The sequence below is a fragment of the Lepidochelys kempii genome, chromosome 6, assembly GCF_965140265.1.
Source record: "Lepidochelys kempii isolate rLepKem1 chromosome 6, rLepKem1.hap2, whole genome shotgun sequence".
Taxonomy (NCBI): domain Eukaryota; kingdom Metazoa; phylum Chordata; order Testudines; family Cheloniidae; genus Lepidochelys; species Lepidochelys kempii.
In genome coordinates this window covers 70010496-70032015 of record NC_133261.1, presented here as the reverse complement: position 1 = coordinate 70032015, position 21520 = coordinate 70010496, and the positions used below count along the sequence as shown (strand labels likewise).

General features: G+C 42.6%; 2 protein-coding genes across 5 annotated transcripts in view; one reads left to right on the top strand and one right to left on the bottom strand.

Moving 5' to 3' along the window:
* The window catches only part of STARD9 (StAR related lipid transfer domain containing 9), a 244368-nt gene extending 223449 nt beyond the window's left edge, over positions 1-20919 (top strand). The window contains exon 34 of the mRNA XM_073348593.1: positions 20553-20919. Coding sequence (XP_073204694.1) covers positions 20553-20585 — 33 coding nt within the window. The 3' untranslated portion in view covers positions 20586-20919. The remainder of the gene's footprint in view (positions 1-20552) is intronic.
* CDAN1 (codanin 1) overlaps positions 1-21520 on the bottom strand; it is a 44808-nt gene that overhangs the window by 19693 nt on the left and 3595 nt on the right. For 3 of the 4 annotated variants that reach the window (XM_073348610.1, XM_073348607.1, XM_073348609.1), the window contains exons 2-14: positions 17065-17780; positions 15767-15820; positions 14516-14740; positions 13549-13742; positions 12899-13018; positions 10684-10762; positions 10058-10178; positions 8928-9037; positions 8149-8238; positions 5605-5680; positions 3165-3373; positions 2179-2293; positions 227-370 (exon numbers count right to left, since the gene is read on the bottom strand). In XM_073348610.1, coding sequence (XP_073204711.1) covers positions 227-370; positions 2179-2293; positions 3165-3373; positions 5605-5680; positions 8149-8238; positions 8928-9037; positions 10058-10178; positions 10684-10762; positions 12899-13018; positions 13549-13742; positions 14516-14740; positions 15767-15820; positions 17065-17780 — 2253 coding nt within the window. The remainder of the gene's footprint in view (positions 1-226; positions 371-2178; positions 2294-3164; positions 3374-5604; positions 5681-8148; positions 8239-8927; positions 9038-10057; positions 10179-10683; positions 10763-12898; positions 13019-13548; positions 13743-14515; positions 14741-15766; positions 15821-17064; positions 17781-21520) is intronic. The other variant, XM_073348608.1, reaches the window with a different exon arrangement.

Here is a 21520-nt window from a genome sequence, read left to right as displayed (position 1 = left end):
AAGAAGTTCAGCAATGCACCACTTATTAACACCTCCCTCTTCCCGATCTCATATGCTTTTCTTCACCTGACAGGGCACAGCTCAGTATGGAATGTCATTTTGGAGTCTGTTCCACCTCATGAAATGGTGCTGCCAGATGCAGCAGAGAAATACCTGCCTCATCTGGGGCAAAGGAAACTTACTTGCCAAGCAAAAACACAGGCTGGTTCTCTAGCAGGTTACTTACTTGGTTCCTTAATGCCACTGCAGACTCCTGCAAGTCTCTGCTTGGTGGTTCCACTGTTTGGTATGGCAGGAAAACAAGAAATCCTAGAAACTTTGCAAGGAGTCTGAGAGTCATCAGGGCTGCAGTGAAATGCTTTTTTTCATCCTGAAATGGAGAGAAGGAAAACTGGTCAGGGACACCACAGCACCAAACTGGGAAGCAGTAACCTACCAGAGCTCTTCTCTTCCTGCATGGGAAATGCCTCACAGCTTCATCCTCCCCACCACTCTCCGAAAAACTCTTTCCCCTATTGCAGCGAAGGGCACTCTGCAATATTCAAGCATCCTTCAAAAGTGGAGTTCAGCAATCAAGTGCACTAGTAAGAGTTCTAAGGGGGATGTTTACAGGACCAGGCCCTTCTCTTCAAAGCCTTGCATGGACAGAGGCTGAGGTATGTGACCTCATGTCTCTCTACTTTTCTCCATGGCAGCTGGGTTCCACAAAAATGCTTCCACTTGAGTCCAAGTTTCAGTTTAAGAGCGTTTTCAGCAGAGGACCCTCAACTGTGAAGCTCGCTGCTACAAGAGATGATCCTGAGCCCACCTCTTCCAGTCTTCAAAGTCTCACCTCTTCCAGCAAGCATTTCCTTAATCACATTGCAATACAGCCCCAGAGACATGCTCCTGGGGCATGCCACTTAGACCTACAAAAGCAGCTTAGAAGTGAGTGCAAGTAGAGACCTGGCTCCTCCTCCAGAGGGACAAGTGGAGTATATTTAATCAGTATAAATGTAACTAGATATTGTTGTGATGGGCACATTTAAATTACATACATAAATGGCTGTACACAGCTCCTGTCTTCACTGTTGCACTGGCTACTGAGGGGACAGTCCCACTATTGACATAAGCAACAAATGAATCCAAGATCTTTTTCTTAAAAAAATAAAGAAAACAAGAAGCTGCTCAAACAGTCATACTTCCATATTACTAATCTTAACTTGATATTCCTGTACTCCTCCATCTCTGGCAATGAAGCAAGAGCAATCAGCATGTAGCCAACATCAGCCGAGTAGCAGCTGCATATCCCTGAGAATTTAGAGAGCAGTTTCATTCTGAAAAGTGACTTGGTGAAGATGGCAGCCTTGGGTCCTACATGTGTTCCGTCTCAGTGACTCCAGACTGTTTGCTCATCTTAGAAGCTGCCAGCACCACAAACACACCCTGGGATCTCAGCTAAACTAAATTATCTGTTTCAGAGTAGCAGCCATGTTAGTCTGTATTAGCAAAAAGAAAAGGTGTACTTGTGGCATCTCAGAGACTAAAATTCTGTGGCTTGTGCAACATGATCATCAAAGATCCTGATGGCCATATTCTGCCCTCTGTTACATCTGTGCAACCCTCAGGATTTTAGTGGAATTGCATAAGTATAACTAGGCAAAATTTGAGAACAATGGGATTGCACGGTTAGCCTTACAAACATAGGTATGTTAGCTCTACAGGGTTAACATGATTTTTTTTTTTTTAAATGTTAAGTTACTTTATTTGTACTCCAGTCAGACCATCAAACTCAACACACAGTGAACAGACCCGCTAAGATGTCTTAAACACAAAACTTGTCACTTTTCAGAGTACAACCACATTTGAAGAGTTGCTGATCACCAAAAGGCGCTATTTGCATAGTTACTTCTGTAACCATAACTGAGCACATGTAAACTGAGCACAGGGGCAAAGTTAAAGTGGCTACTGGAACCTTAGTGGATAATTTTTTATCTTCCAAACATACTGATGTAACTTTAAACAATATTTTAGATTTTTTTTTTTTTTTTTTTTAAAGAGGATCACAATCACAACTATAAATGGATTTTAAACAAGTCTTTTTATATCACTGTAGCAACTAGGAAACTCATCATGAACCAGCTCTCGGACTGATCCGATGAACAAGTTCTTAGCAGATGTCTGGAACATATTACTTACCTGTTCATCCATATCTGCCTCCCCATCACTAGGTTCGTGCTCTACCAAAGTAAGGCCATCCAGCTCAAGTATCTTTAGACACAGGCTATCCATCAGGTGCTGGTTGAACTGGTAGCTTCAGCAAAAGATGAAAAATCAGACGGAAAATAGCAGTGGAATCTCAATTAACATTTAAGCCTTAATCACTGAAGTTGGGGACGGCTGATACAAAACATCAACTCATTTAAGGGAGGAGCTCCAAGTGCATTGTGTGGCCAAGAATAGCACTGTCTAACAGCCAGGCAGAGCCTGGGCAGACTCCATGCAAGTCTCGCCACACCAGCTCTGTCGGTGCACTAACCAACCTCAACATGGACTAACGACCTTTTCCAGTCTAATCTTGGGCCTCTCTGGAACAGAGACTTCCCTTATTCTCCAACAGCGTGCTGGTTCTAATGATGTGGCTAAACATTTACAGATGAGACTGAGGTCCCCAAACCCATTTCATTTGCAGTCTAAGGGAGATCTGAATCTATGCTGTGGAACATGAAAGGCTAACCATAGAGCAGCCTCACACTCCACCGCAGGGCACTGACCACCACCACCCTGTAAGGAACAATTCATCTGTGCAGAGCTCCTGCTGTTCGCTGTTGCATCACCTCGTGGTATTAGGAAACAATGACCCCCTCTGGCAAGACATTCAGTTTGATTCTGTAGTAAGCTAACTAGGAACTAGCCTGATGTAGCTCTTAGGAGAGGAAGATAGATTGGGCCAGTGGATACAAGAGCAACTTGGTAACTATGCCAGTCAGGAGTACTTAATGGACAGTGCAAATCGCAACCTTCTTCAGAGTTTGAAAACATCCCCATTTGGGCTCTACTGTCCCGAAGAGCTGGAGTTCCAAGACCAGTTTCTGAGTTGACTCCCCAACTGCAGCACAAGCCAGTGGTATTAGCCAACCACCATCCAAACTTAGCCGAGGCATAAGCAGTGATACGCAGCTAACCTTCCTGCACTGAGAATGAAGTCCCTGAAGAACTGCTGGCACCCTGGGAAGGCAGGGGGCGGGCAGGGCCCTCTGATGCTCTGAGGAACGACAAATCTCTCCTGTAGCCTCTTCAGCCGGCTCAGGTTATCGGAACCCAGCATATTAAGGACATCCTGGTCTGGGGTATCTCCCCAACTTGTGCCACCACCAATAGGACCTTTACACATCTTCAGGAGGGGGAAAAAGGAGGGAGATGGGAAATTTATAAGATTTTCTTTTCTCTTGGATATCTTGCCCCACCCACTCTCTGCCCCATAAAAAGTCTTTTGATGGAGGAGTTTTCTATCCAATGCAAGGAACTGGATGTGGCTCCCTATAAAGCCTATGAATGCTATCTCCTTCAGCCAGTCAAGGGAGGGCAGAACACATGGAAAAGCATACAAGGCCAACATGCTACCCTCCCGGCCTAGTGGTCTCAGGAATGGAATCCAGATGCCACACATTAACACTAGGACCCTAGGCTGCTGGGCCAACCTGGCTTCCTATTACATAGAGAATATAAATACCATGGATAACTGTACAACCTGCATGAATCAGAGTTCAGTCGTCCATGGTTTAGTCCACCGCTCAGGGATCAGGACTATTTAAGACTGTGCTACTTCTCACTGTCATCTACTGCATGTTCCTGGACCAGATTCTGTGGGGCTCCTCGGTGTTTCACAGATTTTAAGTATTATTTGCAGTGGCTCATCCACACAGAGAGCTATGGCTCAGCACTCAAAGGAAGAGGTTTTCAAGCCCTCAGAACTAATCAGGTACCGAGGCATCTCAAGGATGCAACTTGAAATCCTGGCACCATGCAGAGAAGTAAACTCCTTAAAATACGATAGGGTGAGGTTAACACTTATTGCGTCTCAATAATTCTAAACTGAACGTGCTCAAGTTTACAAAGGAAAATCCTTTTACAACTGCTAACCCTGTAAATACACCCTGGGCTCTGAGAGTCAAGTTAGATTCGCTCCTGCTCGGATATCACAAATCGCACAGGTCCAGCAGGGCAAGTTCTGGTCAGTTACACCCATACCTCATTGCAGACAAAACATTTTCAACTTAAGTCTTTAGTTACACCTATGAAACCCTACAGTGTTCAATAGGAATGCAAAGATGTAACTGAGGGAGAAATCTGGCTTTGCAATTGGAACTTAGTTAACACCTTTTTTGATGATCCCAGTCTCTTAGCTATGATGGTTCTGCAAGGCTAACAGAAGTAAAGATCAGTAAAACCGTATTTTGCTCACTAAAGTCAGCAGATGACAATTGTGGAGACACACAGGGAGCACATCTGCAGAATAAGATGAAGACATTTTTACAGTCTTTTCAGATTAGAAATACACTTAAAAGGTGGGATTTTCAAAGGTGACTAAGAGAGTTGTGCGCCCAATTTGCAAACTGGGCACCTAATTCCCTTAGTCTCCTTTGAAAATCCCAGCCTAAAGGGACATTGATTTCAAAATATGCATTGCAAGTAGTTTCAGGTACTACACCTGCCCAAGCCTCTGACAATTTTTTGTGGATTTAGATTTTTTTTAAATCTCTCTCTCTATAGTGCTGTATGAAAGGAGACACCCCCCCACCCCCCCGCATACAAGGGAAACTGACCAACTATACAGGATCAGAAATGGAAATACTACACACAAAGCAAACAAGCAGAAAATTCTCTCTACTTTCTCACACTGACAATGATCTCACACATTACTTGGAACAATAGTAGGCAAAAAAAAAATAGACAGAACAACAATAATGCTTCAAACAGCATCGTGTCTCCTTCCAAGCATAAACAAACCAAAATCAGGGCCATCATATCCAGACCAGGATCCAGCAACAATAATTCATTCCATTGAGAAAAACAACGAACATAACCAGGCAAGTCTGAATCAGATACACATCAATGTCTAAACATTTTTTTTTTAATTTCCAAATGCGTGAATTTTTATTGCTGGTAAAATGTCCCAGGTGAACAGCTGTTGAGACCAAAGCCCTCTGTAGTCAAAGCTCAATACGCAGCCCTATTAGCATGCCACAAACCTGACAAGAATCATCTCTAAAGTAGAAAAGATTAAGTAATCCAATCTCCATCATCCATTAATTCCCTGGTATGTCTGTCCATTCTGGTATGGACACATGTTGATTGGGAACTGTACTGGGAACAAACTTATTTTACATAGCCCATTCAGAAGTCATTAGATAATGGTAGTTTTCTACCAATCTGTGCTGGATTTGAACTGATAAAATTATTCTTTTGAGATATCCATTCCCCCCACCCCCTCAAATAATTCCATTCACTCAGGAAAGGTTCAATTACAGCAAAAAGTATATGTACAAATGTATAAATACTAGGTTACATTTTGCTATAGCTTAGCAAAACTGCTCTGTTTATGGAAAATACAATGTTATTTACCTGGATAAGCTGTTTCTGAAAGAGCCTGGCAAAGTGGCTGTGATTATAGGCTGCTGTGAGGTGATTCATCATAGCCCTGGGAAACAAAACAAACCGCTAAAACCAAAAAGAGCCAGTCAAAACAGAGTCTATATACAGCTATAGCAGAAGCACAAGGTGATTTCTTTAAAAACCAATGCCTTCCAATGCCATATAAATAAGAACACAAGGAAAGAAGAAGTGGGACCGCTAAACACTGAGGATGGGGTGGAGATTAAAGATTATCTAGACATGGCCCAACACTTAAACAAATATTTGCCTCAGTTTTTAATGAGGTTAATGAAGAGTTTAGGGGTAGTGGCAGGGTGACTAATGGCAACGAAGATATGAAGGTAGAAATGACCACATCCGAGGTGGTAGTTAAACGCAAACAATTTAATGGGACTAAACCAAGGGTCCCAGATAATCTCTATCCAAGAATATTACAAGAAGTGGCACATGAAATTGCAACCCCAATAGCAAGAATGTTTAATGAATCTGTAAACTCGAGGATCGTACCCTATGACTGAAGAATTGCTAATATAGTTCCTATTTTTAAGAAAGAGAAAGAAGTGACCCAGGAAACTACAGGCCTCTTAGTTTGCCCTCAACTGTATGCAAGGTCTTGGAACAAATTCTAAAAGAGGAAGTAATTAAGGACATTGAGGTGAACAGTAATTGGGATAAAACACAATATGTTTTTACAAAAGGTGGATCGTGCCAGACCAACCTGATCTCCTTCTTTGAAAAGATAACTTTTTCAGACAAAGGAAATGCAGCAGATCTAATCTACTTGGATTTCAGTAAAGCATCTGATACAGTTCCAGATGGGAAATTATTAGTTAAATTGGAGATGATAGGGCTTAATATGAGAATTGAAAGGTGGATAAGGAACTGGTTAAAGGGGAGACTACAAAGTGTCATACTGAAAGGTGAACTGTGAGGCTGGAGGGATGTTACTAGTGGAGTTCCTCAGGGATCAGTCTTGGGACCAATCTTATTTAACAGTTCTATTACTGATGTTGGCACAAAAAAATGAGTGCACACTAATAAAATTTGCAGATGACACAAAGTTGGGAGGTATTGCCAATACGGAGGAGGATCAGAATATCATATCAGAAGATCTGGATGACCTTGTAAAATGGAGTAATAGAAATGGAATGAAATTTAATAGTGCAAAGTTGTGCATTTAGGGATTAACAAGAATTTTTGCTATAAGATGTGGACTTATCAGTTAGAAGCAACAGAGGAGGAGAAAGACCTGGGTGTATTAGTTGCTCACTGGATGACTATGACAATGTGATGTGGCCGTGAAAAAGGCTAATGCAGACCTAGGATGAATCAGGAGAGGTATTTCTAGTAGAGGCAGGGAAGTGTCAGTACCATTATACAAGGAACTTGCGAGACCTCATTGGAGTAGTGTGTGCAGTTCTGTTCTCCCATGTTTAAGAAAGAGGAATTCAAACTGGAAGAGGTACAGAAAAGGGCTACTAGGATGATCAGAGGAAAGGAAAACCTACCTTTTGAGAGAAGACTGTAGGCTTGTTTAGCCTAACAAAAAGGCAGCTGAGGGGAGATATGATTACTCTCTATAAATCCGTCAGCGGGATAAATACCAGGGAGGGAGAGGAGTTATTTAATTAAGTGCCAATGTGGACACAAGAACAATGAATATAAACTAGCCAACAACAAGTTTAGGCTCGAAATTAGGCAAAGATTTAATCCCCAATGGCTGGAGATGGGACACTAGATGGGGAGGGCTCTGAGTTATTACAGAGAATTCTCTCTCAAGTGTCTGGTTGGTGGGTCTGACCTACATGCTCAGGGTCTAACTGATGGCCATATTTGGGGTTGGGAAGGAATTTTCCCCCAGGTCAGATTGGCAGAGACCCTAGGCCTGGGGAGAGGGGGAGCGCAAGTTGCCTTCCTCTGCAGCATGGGGCAGGGGTCACTTGAAGGTGTAAACTAGTGTAAATGGTGAATTCTCTGTAACTTGAAGTCTTTAAGCCATGATTTGAGGACTTCAGTACCTCAGCAGAGGTTAGGGGTCTATTTCAGAAGTGGGTGGGTGAAGTCCTGTCGTCTGCCATGTGCAGGAGGTCAGTAAGACTAGATCGGGGTTCTCAAACTGGGGGTCAGGACCCCTCAGGGGGTTGCGAGGTTATTACATGTGGGATCACAAGCTGTCAGCCTCCACCCCAAATCCTGCTTTGCACCCAGCATTTATAATGGTGTTAAATATATTAAAAAGTGTTTTTAATTTGGGGGGGGTCCCACACTCAGAGGCTTGCTATGTGAAAGGGGTCACCAGTACAAAAGTTTGAGAACTACTGGACTTGATCACAATGGTCCCTTCTGAACTTAAAGTCTGAGAGTCTATTCTGCTCCAAATCATGAGACTGTAATGCAACATCTTCTTTATAATTGGCCCTGTGCCCTCTGGGCATCTACTGGCTTCAGGGACAAAAGTAAGTTTTTATCTGGATTTCCCATTAGCAAACCAGAGCTGCAGCACCAGTCTCCTACCTGATCCTGTTGCCCAAAACTCTTTCAAAGTCCCAGCCTGGTTTTTCACAGTTATCCTCCCACTCACGCAGCAATTCATAAAAGATGTCCCTATTGAACAAAAGATGCAAACATGTCAAGTCCTGGGCCTTCAGTCTCTGAACCAATAGCAACAGATTCCCAGCCAACAGTTCACAAGCTACACCCTCATGGAATATACTCCAGACTGAATAAAAGTCACATCTCCAAAGCCCCATGTATCTTACCTTTTGCAGCAGTGACCAGCACCACTGAGCCTATTAGTTTCAATCTGCAGCCCACCACTGACAGGTGCTCTGCCTGAACTCAGGCATTATAACCAAGACACCCATCCCATTATTAGACAGAGTAGGGGTCAGATAAGCAGATGAACCTGTGTGGTGGATCCCTCAATGAAGCAAAGAGAATAGGAACCATATGAAATTACTTCTACGTGAAAAAGAGAACAAGTCGACAGGAGGTGCTCCCCTACTCTCCCGCCACGAGACAGAAGGGACAGAAGGGAGTATCTCCAAAGCCTGAGCTGAACCAGCACTGAACTGTGCTGTACTGGCACGTCAACAACTTCTGCAGGATTTAGGCTTCCATTGTTTAAAGTCCTTATCCCTGTAAATACTAAAGTCCTGTGTTCTTAGAGCAGAACATCCCCACTATGCTGTATATAGGCAGTATAACTGGATGCTATGGCATCCAATTGTTCACATCCATGGATAGAACATAATCCCCCCCATACACACACACACAAACTGGAGGACATTTACCTTTGTTTCTTAAATATATGAAAAGCCCTGTCACTTGGAAAGTTAGAACGATTGTCCGTTTCTGGCTGGAAAGAAACGGACTGGACAGACGAAGGCAGCAGGAGGGACACCTATTGAACATATAACAGAGTCCATTAGTATAATGAAATTCTCTGATTTTGAACGTTATCTTAGGTATTACCACAGTCATGCTGTTCAGACACTAACAATTTCCGAACCACTAATGAGTAACTGCTGGTCAGCATTAGTGCAGAAAAGACACAGACAGTCACTCAGTAGGATGGTAAAGGGGCATCTCCTATCGCTTTTGAGGAACTTTCTGAGACCAGAACAGAACTAGCAGGCACATGCCCTGGAGAAAGAGTCCTGTGCAATCATTTAATGCATGTCAACTCAACACAGGGATTCTGAGAAGGTGAGAGTGACAGCTGGCGATTCCCATGTCATCATCTCTCCTCCCCTCCTCTGAAAGAAAGAATCCCTTAAAATCAGTAAAACAGCTTCATCACAGCTGCTACCTCTATCTATATGGCCCTCATCACATGAGCACTTTACAATCATCAGTTGATTTTATCCCCACAACACTGCTTTCAGGAAGGAAAGTACAACCCCATATTCTATTTTTTTTTTTTTTAAATAGATTGGGGACAGAGGCACAGAGTAGATTAAGTGTTTTGCCCAAAACAACACAGGAAATTTGTAGCAGAGCTGTGAAATGAACATAAGCCTCCGGAGTCACAGTCCAGTGCCATATCCACTATCTTCGTACCTCCAGACTCACCACAGGGAAAAGAGTAAGAGTGAAATCCTGGCCCCCCTGAATTCACTGGGAGTTTGGCCACAGACTTCAATGGAGTCAGGATTTCATCCTAACTGCAATACAAGTTAGTAAAAGGAATTCCCAGCTACAGCTCATTGGCCCTAGCAATGCACAGGCTCAATCTGGACAGGAAATGGTGGTTTTAACATAGTCTCCAAAGAAATTGAAAAATGAAGCCCCAGAGCAGGATGAACAGGATTTGATATTAATCATCAAACTGACTGTGGCAAGGGAGCGATAGGCAAGCATATTACTGGGAACCCCTTGGAATTTCATACATTCAACTTTCTAAGGACTATTCATTTTTTACCTTGGCTGTGCTGCTCTCATAAGCTTTCATAAGCCTCTCATGCAAGCCAGGGGAAAAGGATGCAATCCGCTCATTCTCAGCCAAAAGTTTCAGTGTCCCCTTCTCTAAATGAGAAATAATTCTGCAAAGAGACCACACACAGAACACAACATTGAGGGAGCAAATCTAAATAAAGTGTACACTTATTTTACAAAAATCACACAGGTTTAACCACTAGCCACCTGGAATCTGGATCCTACTGGCATCAACAGGACACACTGCAAATGCCATAGTCACACGGAGGTGACATGAAGGAAAAAGTCCACTGAGTTTTTCCTGTTCTGGTGGCATCTGAAGCAAAACATCAGTCCCACCAAATTCCAACTGCAGTTTGGATGTGTTACCTCATAACCCACCATTTCCCTGTGGGAACACTTACACTGAAACATAATGGTGTAGAGACCACCACAAAGAAAGGTCCTGGCTTTCTAATTCAACTGAGTCATTAACTCAGTGTGTGACATTGCGTAAATTACTCAACACCATGCCCCTAAAATGACCTCAATGAAATTCAGATGCACGCTCTCTCCCACTCTCATACTCACACAACCCACCTATACCCAAAGAAAGAGAAAGGTTCAACTTACTCAAACTGACAATCCAAGACCTGCACAGCAAAGTAAACACAGTTGTGTACATTTCGAAAATGCTGCCGCTCCACTGCATCTGAAAACAAATAGCATTTAACAACAATTGGTGGAAAATTCAGACGCTAAATAGAAAAATCTAAAGTAATTAACTGAGAGGGATGTAGGAATTACCAAACCCAGTCACATCATTGGTCCATCAGTGCCCATTACCTGACATGTCACATGAAGGCAAAACACCCCCTTAAAAAGACCCCATTCTAACATCGTTGGCCAATTGTGCAATGTTGCATGAGAGGGAAGGTTTCTTCCTGATCTCTGTGGCAATTATCTGGAGCTTGCCCTGAAGCCTGATATTTGATTGCCACTATTGTGTGCAGATCTGGTCACCCCATCTCAAAAAAGATAATTGGAATTGGAAAAGGTACAGAAAAAGGCAACAAAAATGATTAGGGCTCTGAAACAGCTTCCACATGAGAAAAGATTAATAAAACTGCAACCTTTCAGCTTGGAAAAGAGACAAACTAAGGGGGGGATATGATAGAAGTCTATAAAATCATGACTGGTGTGGAGAAAGTAAATAAGCAAGTGTTATGTACTCCTCCTCATAACACAAGAATTAGGGGTCACCAAATGAAATTAATAGGCAGCAGGTTTAAAACAAACAAAAGGAAGTATTTCTTCATATAACACAGTCAACCTGTGGAATTCTTTGCCAGAAGATGTTGTGAAGGCCAAGACTATAGCAGGGTTCAAAAAAGAACTAGATAAGTTCATGGAGGATAGGTCCATCACTCGCTATTAGCCAGGATGGGCAGGGATGGTATCCCAAGCCTCTGTTTGCCAGAAGCTTGGAATGGGTGACAGGGTGGATCACTTGATAATTACCTGTTCTGTTCATTCCCTCTGAAGCACCTGGCATTAGCCACTGTTGGAAGACAGGATACTGGGCTAGATGGACCATGGTCTGATCCAGTTTGGCCATTCTTATTTTAATCGGTATAACTACCAGTGTTCTTGTTTGACAAAATTATCCACCTTTCCTAGTTAGCCGTGGGCAATCACCTAGATCAGAGTTCATGTTAACTCCTTAAATCTCAGCCTTGGACAAGAGGCTGCTTTTCTCTTAAGGGTCAATCCTAGAAGTAATGGAATTTCCGCTGACGTCAATGGGAGTTAGACACGTACAGGGCTTGCAGGAGTGAGCCCTTACAAGACAGATGTGGACTCCTGGGACAGCATCAATGGGATTCTACCCATCCCCTCCTTGATGAAACAATCAGTCGAAACTGATTTGGAACAGGATGAACACATTGGCAGCATTATGTCCACAGACTGCTAACTGTACGCCAAAACGTCGAGCAAATACAACCAATTATTAGACTCCTCCAGCCAACGGCTGGGGTGCACTGTGCTACCGAAGTCAAGACCAACTGGGGTTCTTCGGATCTGTAGGTCACGGAACAATAACAGCAGCCAAAAATGGAGCGTTTTTCTAACAGACACCAGGAGCTATTCTCAGCTGGAAGTCACTCTTGTACACCTTATCCAGAAATCAAGCTACTGACTAGCTTAGTGTAAGGTCCAAATTTGCCATAAACCTGTGTACAACTCCCACTGATGGGAATTGCACATGTCTCCCTAGGCAGAATTAGACCTTAAACTTACAATGGGTTCAACGGTATTTCTGGGTTTGAAGGAACTGATGGGAGGAGGAAATCTGGTGAATCACTCTTCTCTCTGAAAATTCATTTTAGTGGGTAAATATGGAGTTCTTAGACAATAACAGTGAGTTACCATAACCTGGTTTTCAATAGCCTATTAGATTATAAAACACCTATTCATTCCAAATATCAAACTAATTTGGCGGCCTGGTCTATAGGCTTCAGGCTAAATACCCCCTTCACTCCATAGTGGAACATTCCCTGATATCAAAAGGAGGGTTATATAAGATCAAGGGTAGACACTCGTCTTTTTGTAGTAAACTAAGCTTTTAGGGTTCTTTATTTGTTCACTACCTGAATGCCATATTCTACACCACTCACTGAGACATGCTAATTCACTTCATGCAGGCCTCAGAAGTCTTCAGTGTAATGACTTTTGGTCACTAATTCCCTGAAGCTCGATTTGAACCCCGTGAATCAGAGACGATATGCTCTGTATCCCATTACCAGGCCTGGGAACAACCTAGTCTCCATTCAAGAGCATTGCTGACCTTTACATCCTTGATTGAATTCCATGTCATTCTCACCATCTTCCGAAGAAGTTGTTCCCTTGGATGTTAGCAGCTGCAGGACAAAGAAGAGCTCCAGGAAAATATTTGGAACCAGGTTTTCTGGAAGAGGAAGTGACATAAAATGGCTAAACACTCAGCATTAGTCTACGTTAATAAATCAAGATAACAAAGATAATCAAATCTCAAGCTTATAGTCTCAGCTGATCCATACAGGACTCAACAATGCTGATATGCAGCCATGCGCATTTGGGTAGGTGCATTATAGAAAGTGTTTTACCTCCATTCCCCCAAAAGTTAAACCATGGGTAACAGCTTAAAACATCTTATAAACCACTTCAACCTAATGAGCATTGTCAGGGAATAGTCCTGGCCTCTAATATTCACTTTTCCAGTTGGGCCAATACAGTTTGAGTCTGCTGAGGGGTTCAGGGAATTGTGTAGGGCCCATCTCATTTTCTAGACTTCTGTCCAGTTAGGGGTGGATATACTCTTGAGTAGGAGGGAGGTCTCTGTTTATTTTTCCAGGCAGCACTCACTTGTATTATAAGTCATGGGTGCACTCTGGAAATAGTAAGTATTTAAAGAAGATATTCCACACCATAGTCATCTCACTACTCCCAGGTCTTTACCTGCTATACAAGATGAATAGAGCTGAGCCAGCTGTTCCAGCTGTTTCTTGCAGGAAACTTTACTGAGATCTGCAGAGGTCACTAGTTGACCATCAGTAGCGAGGCTTCCACTCCAACTGTAATTAGGCTTGGTAGGTGTACTGGGATCCAGAGACAGGCCTGCAGGAGAACATGTTTGGTGCAGCAACTTGCATCTGAAATTCAAAGTCAATGACTTACAGAGGAACTGAAGATGACACACACCACATTCAAACAGGAAGTTTTCTTCTTTGGTGTATGGTTTTCTGGGATTCCTACAAGAATTGATCACAACATTTACAGAATCTAATGCAGTTTCTACACAGGAGATGGGTTAAATTACTTAATTCATCCATTTTCTGCCTAATGACAAAATAGTGTCTTGTGGTTAAGGCACAGAACTGGAATTCAAGAGAACTGGGTTCGAATTCTAAATCTGCCATGGCTCAGAGTGTGACCTCAGGCAAGTCACTCAACCTCTCTGTCCTATAGCTTTCCATTTCCTAAAAGGGGGTGATAGTTATCACATTACACCTGTGTGCACCCTACTAGCTTTCAGCAGGTTTGCATAGGTAAAACAGAGCATCATCTGAAGACAATGGTATTACATAAGTATGCTTGAGAGTACAGTCTGACCCACAGAACTTTGCATTAATGCAATAAGGAGTAACTGAAATACAATAAATTCAGGACCAATATGATGCCAGAGTCGCTTTGCAGAGTAGAAGCACATCTTTAAGTGAAGAGTGAAGGCTGAATTTGAAAACTTGTTAGTCTGATACTACATTCATTTTCATCTCATCTGCTTTTAGGTCAATTTTTTTAATCAAACAACTATTATCTTGTCTGGATATTTTCTGTTAATTTACAGCTTCTTATTGGCAATTTCCTAATAAAGGGAGCAGTATGAACCCCTGCAGATGTGTCCCCATCCCTGTTCATACTGTACCTTTCTTTCTTCAGCATCTCCCTCTCCTCTTGAAGGCTGCTCCCTCTGATGGAGGTAACGTTCCCTTCCTGGATGGCAGCAAAGGTCTCAAGACAGGTCCCAGACGGAAACCGAGCAGCTGGAGACTGGCTGACTGGCGTGGAAGTGAAACACATCTTAGGTTTTGAGTGGGAGCGCTCAGCACTCACTGGAGTTGGGTTGATTCGTCTTGATGGCTTGCTTTTGCTGAAACAATTTAAGAGAGGCTTTCACTTAAATGAAGTATAAACAGATCGTCAAGAGAGAAAATAGCAGTCAAATCCATCAAACTCTTTCAGAGAATTTTGATGCCAATGTAAAATTGATAAGGAAAGAGAGAATCAAGATACAGTGCAACTGTAATTGCATCTGGCAGGGTAGCTGATTTTGCCCCGGGCCACTAGACAAAGAGTGGGTACATCCTACAAATATAGACTTCAACGATCCTGATGAAGTACAATGTATTTCCTGCTACTCCACTGCTGTGACTTAAAATTAACTATGATCACTATGGGGGAAAATGGATGAAAAACATGGATATTACTCAACTTATCTACCCCACCTGTCCTACATTGTCAGACTGCTAACTTAGGACATACCAAGTTCTGGCTGCTCATCAGTTCATCATATAGTCCCAAAATGTTCATGAAAGCATGACCCAGTGACCCTCTTTGGCCACTACAAGTCAGGACTCCCAGATTTCTATTCTTGCCTCTGCCACCAACCTGCTTTGTAACCTGTACAAATCCTAATCTCTCTGCGCCTCAGTTTATCTATCCATATAATATTGCTTACCCACCTCACAAGGGTGACATGAGGCATAAGATTTGTAAAGTGCTGTAAGATTCTTGGGGAAAAGGCTCCATAGAACAGTAATATGTCATTTTAAACGAAATGTAGAAATGATGATAAAATCAGTGTTCTACAACTGACATCTCTTTTCCCAATGAATCTGCTGCCTGCTACATGTTAGCTGCTAGGGACCTTACCTTATACTGTTACTTCCAGTCTTATATTTGACTCATCTCCTCACACTTTTCACATCAGTCACATACTCTGCAATTTGAAACTTACTGCTTGTGATGGAAATGCATTATATCCTGCAGGTCAAAGCCATCTCACAGAGCATCATAAGGATTTCCCATCTTTAAATCCCCACCCTCCATGTGGGACCCTATTTCTCAGGAGAACCAAGAGTTCTAACCAGCTCTAAAATCACTTCAATTAACTCACTTTAGAACTGGTTGGTGCCACTGCACAGACCAAGCAGCAGAAGCTTGACTCTCCCTGAAAGGTGGTTAATGGGGGTGGGAGGAAGGAGAGAAAGAGAAAATGAATATTACCTCAGTGTAGACCAGGCCTAACAGGAATTGCTAAGTACAGATTCAACCGTAACTATACATCCTGGACAGAGAGCAGGTAGAAAGATCACTGATTCACAGGAAGAGAACTCTGGTAGCCTACCTTGTGTTATGGAGAGCTGTGCATCAGCTACTGTAGCATCTATTAGGAATTCTGAACCTATGAACTCTGAGGTCTACTAAAGGGAAGGAGAGTTAAGGTGGGTAAGATTAGTGGACCAGACCTACATTACATTCAGCTAAGTCTAACCGCAGAAGCCCCTGCCTTGATCTGAAGAGGACTTTCAGAATCACACATCCTTCAGATTCCTGCAGATTGCCATGACCTAAATTTTCAGAAGTAATTTTAGGTGGCAAACATGAGACCTTAAAGGGGCCTGATTTCTCCTTTATTGAGACCTAGCAGTGAATCTTAGGTTTCATTTAAAAAAGAGAGAGAGACCAACAGCATGTACCACGAGGAAGAGCTGCGCCCTTCGCCAGCCCAGCTAGAAAAAATCATAAGCAACCAGGGGAAACTCATGCACTTCAAGAACTAAACAGAACCCACATGTCAACCATCTACCCAGCCCATTACCACAGGAGACCCATTTCCCTCTAACTGGCACCATAGAGCCAGAGGACATGATGCCTCACCTGCCAATGCTGTTGCCACCAGAGGTCGCAGAATGCCTGTTTGCCATCCTGGCAGCCGTTCCAGACAGCCGCAGCAAAGTAGAGGAGACACTTAGGGCTTACCCTCAGTATAAAATCCTATCATGTTTAAATACAACTGTAGAGTCAAGATAATGCTGACTGACTGTGACTCACTGATCATGGCAAACAAGGACAAAGGTGTGCTCAGCATCATATCACCACTGTCTCAACTCTTCACAACTCTGTTTAATGGTAAGATTTCCCAATGAAAATGAGCCCCTAGAGGAGCCTCAGAAGGATACTGGGGAGAAGGAAGCATGGTGAGTTGAAAAACACAGACTGCACAGCATAGCAACAGCCCCCTAACCTGCAATCTATTACAAAACATTCATAACTGAGACAGTTATAAGACCATCTATATATTATTACCTGTGAGATAACAGTGTCAGCTGCTCCCAAGAAATAACCTGCAGTACTCAATGCTGCCAGCACGATCAGAAAAATAAGAGTGCAACAAGGAAGACTTGCTCTTACTTTGTCAAGCCAGAAGCAGCACTCATGGGTGGGAACTCCTCCAAGTTGTTGAGGTTCAGCTGATCAGGTGGGGAATTGGCTGAGGTAGGACCCACCTCACTCCGTTTCCTCCTCCCGCCACTCAACGATGTGCTGTCACCCTTCCCATCCTCCTCTTCAGTGAGGCTTCGCCCTAGGTCCCGAGCCACTTGCCGGCCAGTGGCATTGGCAGAACTGTTGCCTTTTCTTCTGCCTCGCCTCACTGGCTGGACATCTGGTGCGGGCATAAGGAAGCTGCCCAAATTGGCCTTCTGAGATGAACGTTTCTCACTGTGGTTGAACACAGGGCTGCAACCAAAGCTTGGGCTGGTGCTGGGGAAATCACTGCCGGGGCCAGACAAGCTTGACCCAGTAAAGGCAGAAGAGCCACTTGATGCAGCAGAAGAGGGAAAACTAGCACCTGGGGTACAGGAGCTAGCAGGGGTCCTCTGGGGAAAGAGCTGCATTCGGCTGCTGCATGACCCTGCTGAGTTGCCTATCCTCCTTTCTGACCCTGACTTTTGGTTCCCATGGCTAGCTGAGCTCCTGAGGGTCTTAGAATTTGGGGTTTTAGCAGGGGTAGAGGGCCCATTGGTCAAGATCTGACTAGTCTGTTCCCTTAAAAAATTCAACAGGAAAGGCACAAAGTCTTTCTGAAGCAACTTATGAGGTACCAGCTTGTCATGGACATGGTTCTCCTGCAAGGAAAGAGAACAAAACATTAATAAAGATACCCGTAGACTTACTCCAATCTGTTTCTCTCTCTCTCAAATACTGGGCACGAATTCACCATCATCATGGATTCTAATACTTTTAAGTTGAGGGAGTGTCTCTAGTAGTTACAGCAAGGAACAGATTCAGGAGTTCTTGGTTCTACAGAATTCCCTAGTCTGACAATTATTCCTCAGGCCCAACTTTTCAAAAGTAGCCACTAATTTTGCCTTCCCAGCTGGAAACCATTGGGGCCTGTCTTACAGAAATGCTTAGGTGCAGTGGTAGGTGCTAGAGTCATTGAGAGCTGAGGGTGATCAGCACCTCAAAAGCAGGCCCCTTTAAAATGTTTCAAGTAGGGCACCAAAAATTGACGCAAACAAAATTAGTGGACAATTTATTAAGCCTGTAGCTTCTCTGTGCTCCAGTTACCTACTAATACCATCTACTTCCTCAGGAGGTGCTCCAAAAATAAATGATTATTTATATAATGCTTTGAGATCCTCATGTGCAAGACACAACAGAAGAGAAAAGCTCTTACTACATTTTAATGAAGTCATATTATTCACTTGTGAGACCACAGAGCTCCAAATATATTATGCGGCAACTTTTATGATGCATAAAACTAATATTCAAGAAAGCTAAATAAAAATGCGACAATAATATATAAAATTTTAAATCTTCATGGGAACATAATCCTTAAAAGGATCTGTAAATTATCTGAGAATTCTACCATCAGCTTTTTAAAATTATTATAATACTGTAAAACCTTGTATGCAGTGTAAAAAAAAGTCGCACTGCTCTTTCAGTGCATCACATTTCTATTTTCCTCACAATAGAACTAGGCAAAGTTTGACAGACTGCCAGAAGAACTCTCTTGGATACTAATTCTTTTTTGTACTGAGACCTGGCAACCACATTGTCATACTTGTGCTCTCCTCTCTTAGGCCTTATGCTCTCCTCTCTTAGGCTTTATCCAAAGAGGAAACGCTTTGTTTCCCTAAGTGAGACCCTGGTGAAATGGAAAGCAGGAAATGCAGAAGACAGCAAGTACTTTATTTTTATGGAGCTTTTTCTTAAGAAAGACGGCAATGGAACTACTATCTTCCTTTGCTTCATATATGTGCCCTTCAAGGAGCACATGCCAGGAGATTTGGCTGAGAATGCAAATGAATTTCAGTTTCCAGCTCAAGTAAGAAAAATCTGTAAAGTCTCTCTGTGCTTTTCCACTGTTCATTGTTTTCCAAAAGTGTCTCTACTTGTTAGAGCACAAAACTGAGTCAACAGACCTAGATTTTTATCAGCTCTGATGCAGACTTGCTAAATGCCCTTAGACTCAGATATTAAGGCCAGAAGCATCCATTGTGATCATCTAGTCTGACCTCCCACACACCATAGGACACAGAACCTCACCACCCACTCCTGTAATAGATCCATAACCTCTGACTTAGTTACTGATATCCTCAAGTAATCACTTAAAGACTTCAAGTTACACAGAATCCACCATTTACTCTATTCAAACCAGCAAGTGACCTGTGCCTCATGCTGCAGAGGAAGGCAAAAATCCAACAGGGTCTCTGTCAATCTGAGCTAGGGGAAAATTCCTTCCCAAATCCAAATATGGCAATCAGTTGAACCATGAGCATATCAGCAAGACACCTGGGAAAGAATTCTCTGTAGCAATTGTGAGTCCTCCCCATCTAGTTAGTCCCATCTCTGAACAATGGGGATATTTGTTACTAGCAGTCACAGATGGGCCATGAGCCATTGTAAGCAGTCTCATACCATCCCCTTCACCATAAACTTACGCTCTGCCTTGAAACCAGTTAGGTTTACTACCCTCTCCACCGGAAGGCTGCTTCAGAACTTCACTCCTCCTTCACTTCATCTCATAGGTGCCAGCTCTTGGGCTAGAGCATCCACCAAAAAAAAAAAAAAAGTGGGTGCTCAGTGGGGTCTGGGGCAGAGCGGGGAGGTCGAGCTCTCCCCGGGGAAATCACCAAGTCCGTGCCTGTGCTTCATCTAATTTCAAGCCTAAACTTGTTGATGACCAATTTATACTCATTTGTTCTTGGGTCAACACTGGCACTTAACTCCTCACCCTCCCTGGTATTTATCCCTGACGTATGTATAGAGATCATATCTCCTCTCAGCCTTCATTTGGTTAGGCTAAACAAGCCAAGCTCCTCAAGTCTCTTCTCATAAGGTAGGTTTTCCCTTCCTCTGATCATCCTAGAGCCCTTCTCTGCACCTGTTCTAGTTTGAATTCATCTTTCTTAAACATGGGAGACAAGAACTGCACACAATATTTCAGATGAGGTGTCACCAGTACCTTATAAGGATATTAACACTTCCCTCTCTCTACTGGAAATACCACACCTGATGTATTCTAGGACTTCACATTTCACCAAGACAGTTACCCTGTCAAACGATCAGGTTTCCCACCTGTAAAATGAACTCACAATGCAAGAGTAACTGGGTGAAATTCTAAGGTCTGTGTTATATACAGGAGGTCAGATGAAATGATTGAATCCTCTCTTCTGGCCTTAAAAATCTATGAAAATACGAATATTACTTGTCTACCTCATAGGGGTAGTGTCCTAATGAGTGAGACAGCTGTAAGGGTTAGTTAATATTTGTAAAGCACATTGAAGTCCTTAAGCAGAAAATGCTATGACGTGCAAAGCCGGTTTTCAAATACAATCCCCAAAACACAATCGCTCACAACCAACGTTTATTTATTATTTGTATTCCAACAGAACCAAGAGGCCACAACCAAGACTCACTACTAGGCCCTCTACACATACAAGACGACATTCCTGCCCCAAATAGAAAAGTACGAGGAAAAAGACAAGAGATTAAATGATTTGCCCAAGATGACACAGCAAGGCAGTGGGAGAGCCAGGGACAGAATCCAGGTCTCCTGATTCCTAGTTCAGTGCATCTAGACCTCAAATCTCCCTTTTAAGCAATATTCTTCTAGCTGGCAAAGCTGCACCGACAATGACTTCACAATATACCTCAATTTTATCTCTTTCCCTTTGCTTTTTTTTTTTTTTCCCTTCTTCTCCTCTTCAAAACTGCAGTGAGTATCTTTTGATTTGACCTCTTTTCCACAGGATATAGATTATTCTCCCATAGTGTCTCCTTTTATTTACAATCACATAATTAAACTACATTTATATCAGGGTGGATAAAAATCAATTATTTTTTTTAAATCAAAAACAGATTTAAATTGGATTTTTTGATACAATGCTTTTTGAGGAAAAAAACCTATCTAAAGATAGTTTTAATTAAGATACATTATAGTTCAAAGATATATCATGGAATAGGGATTATAAATTCATGTAATGTTTAAAAAAAGTTTTGTAAATGAGTTCCAATAGTTCATGGATTAGGGACCCAATTTTATGGGGTGTCAGATTTAGGTTAATCTTTCTATCTATCCAATGGGACTCAGTGCTCAGTCTAGAAGATAAACATCAGAGATGCTTAGTTCTGCAGTTCTCAAACTGTGGATGTGTGTCTCCAGAGAGAACATGCTTGTTAACAGCAAAAATGTTTTTAAATAATGGCAGCAGGCCGTAAAAGAGACCCAGTTTGGGAATTAGAACCATTCAAGAAATATATGTTTGCTGATGTTTTAAAGAAAGTCACACCAGTGAACTGGTGGAGGTCACTTAAGCACTTTGAATCAGAGACTGTTGAAGCGATAATCTCACTTTCT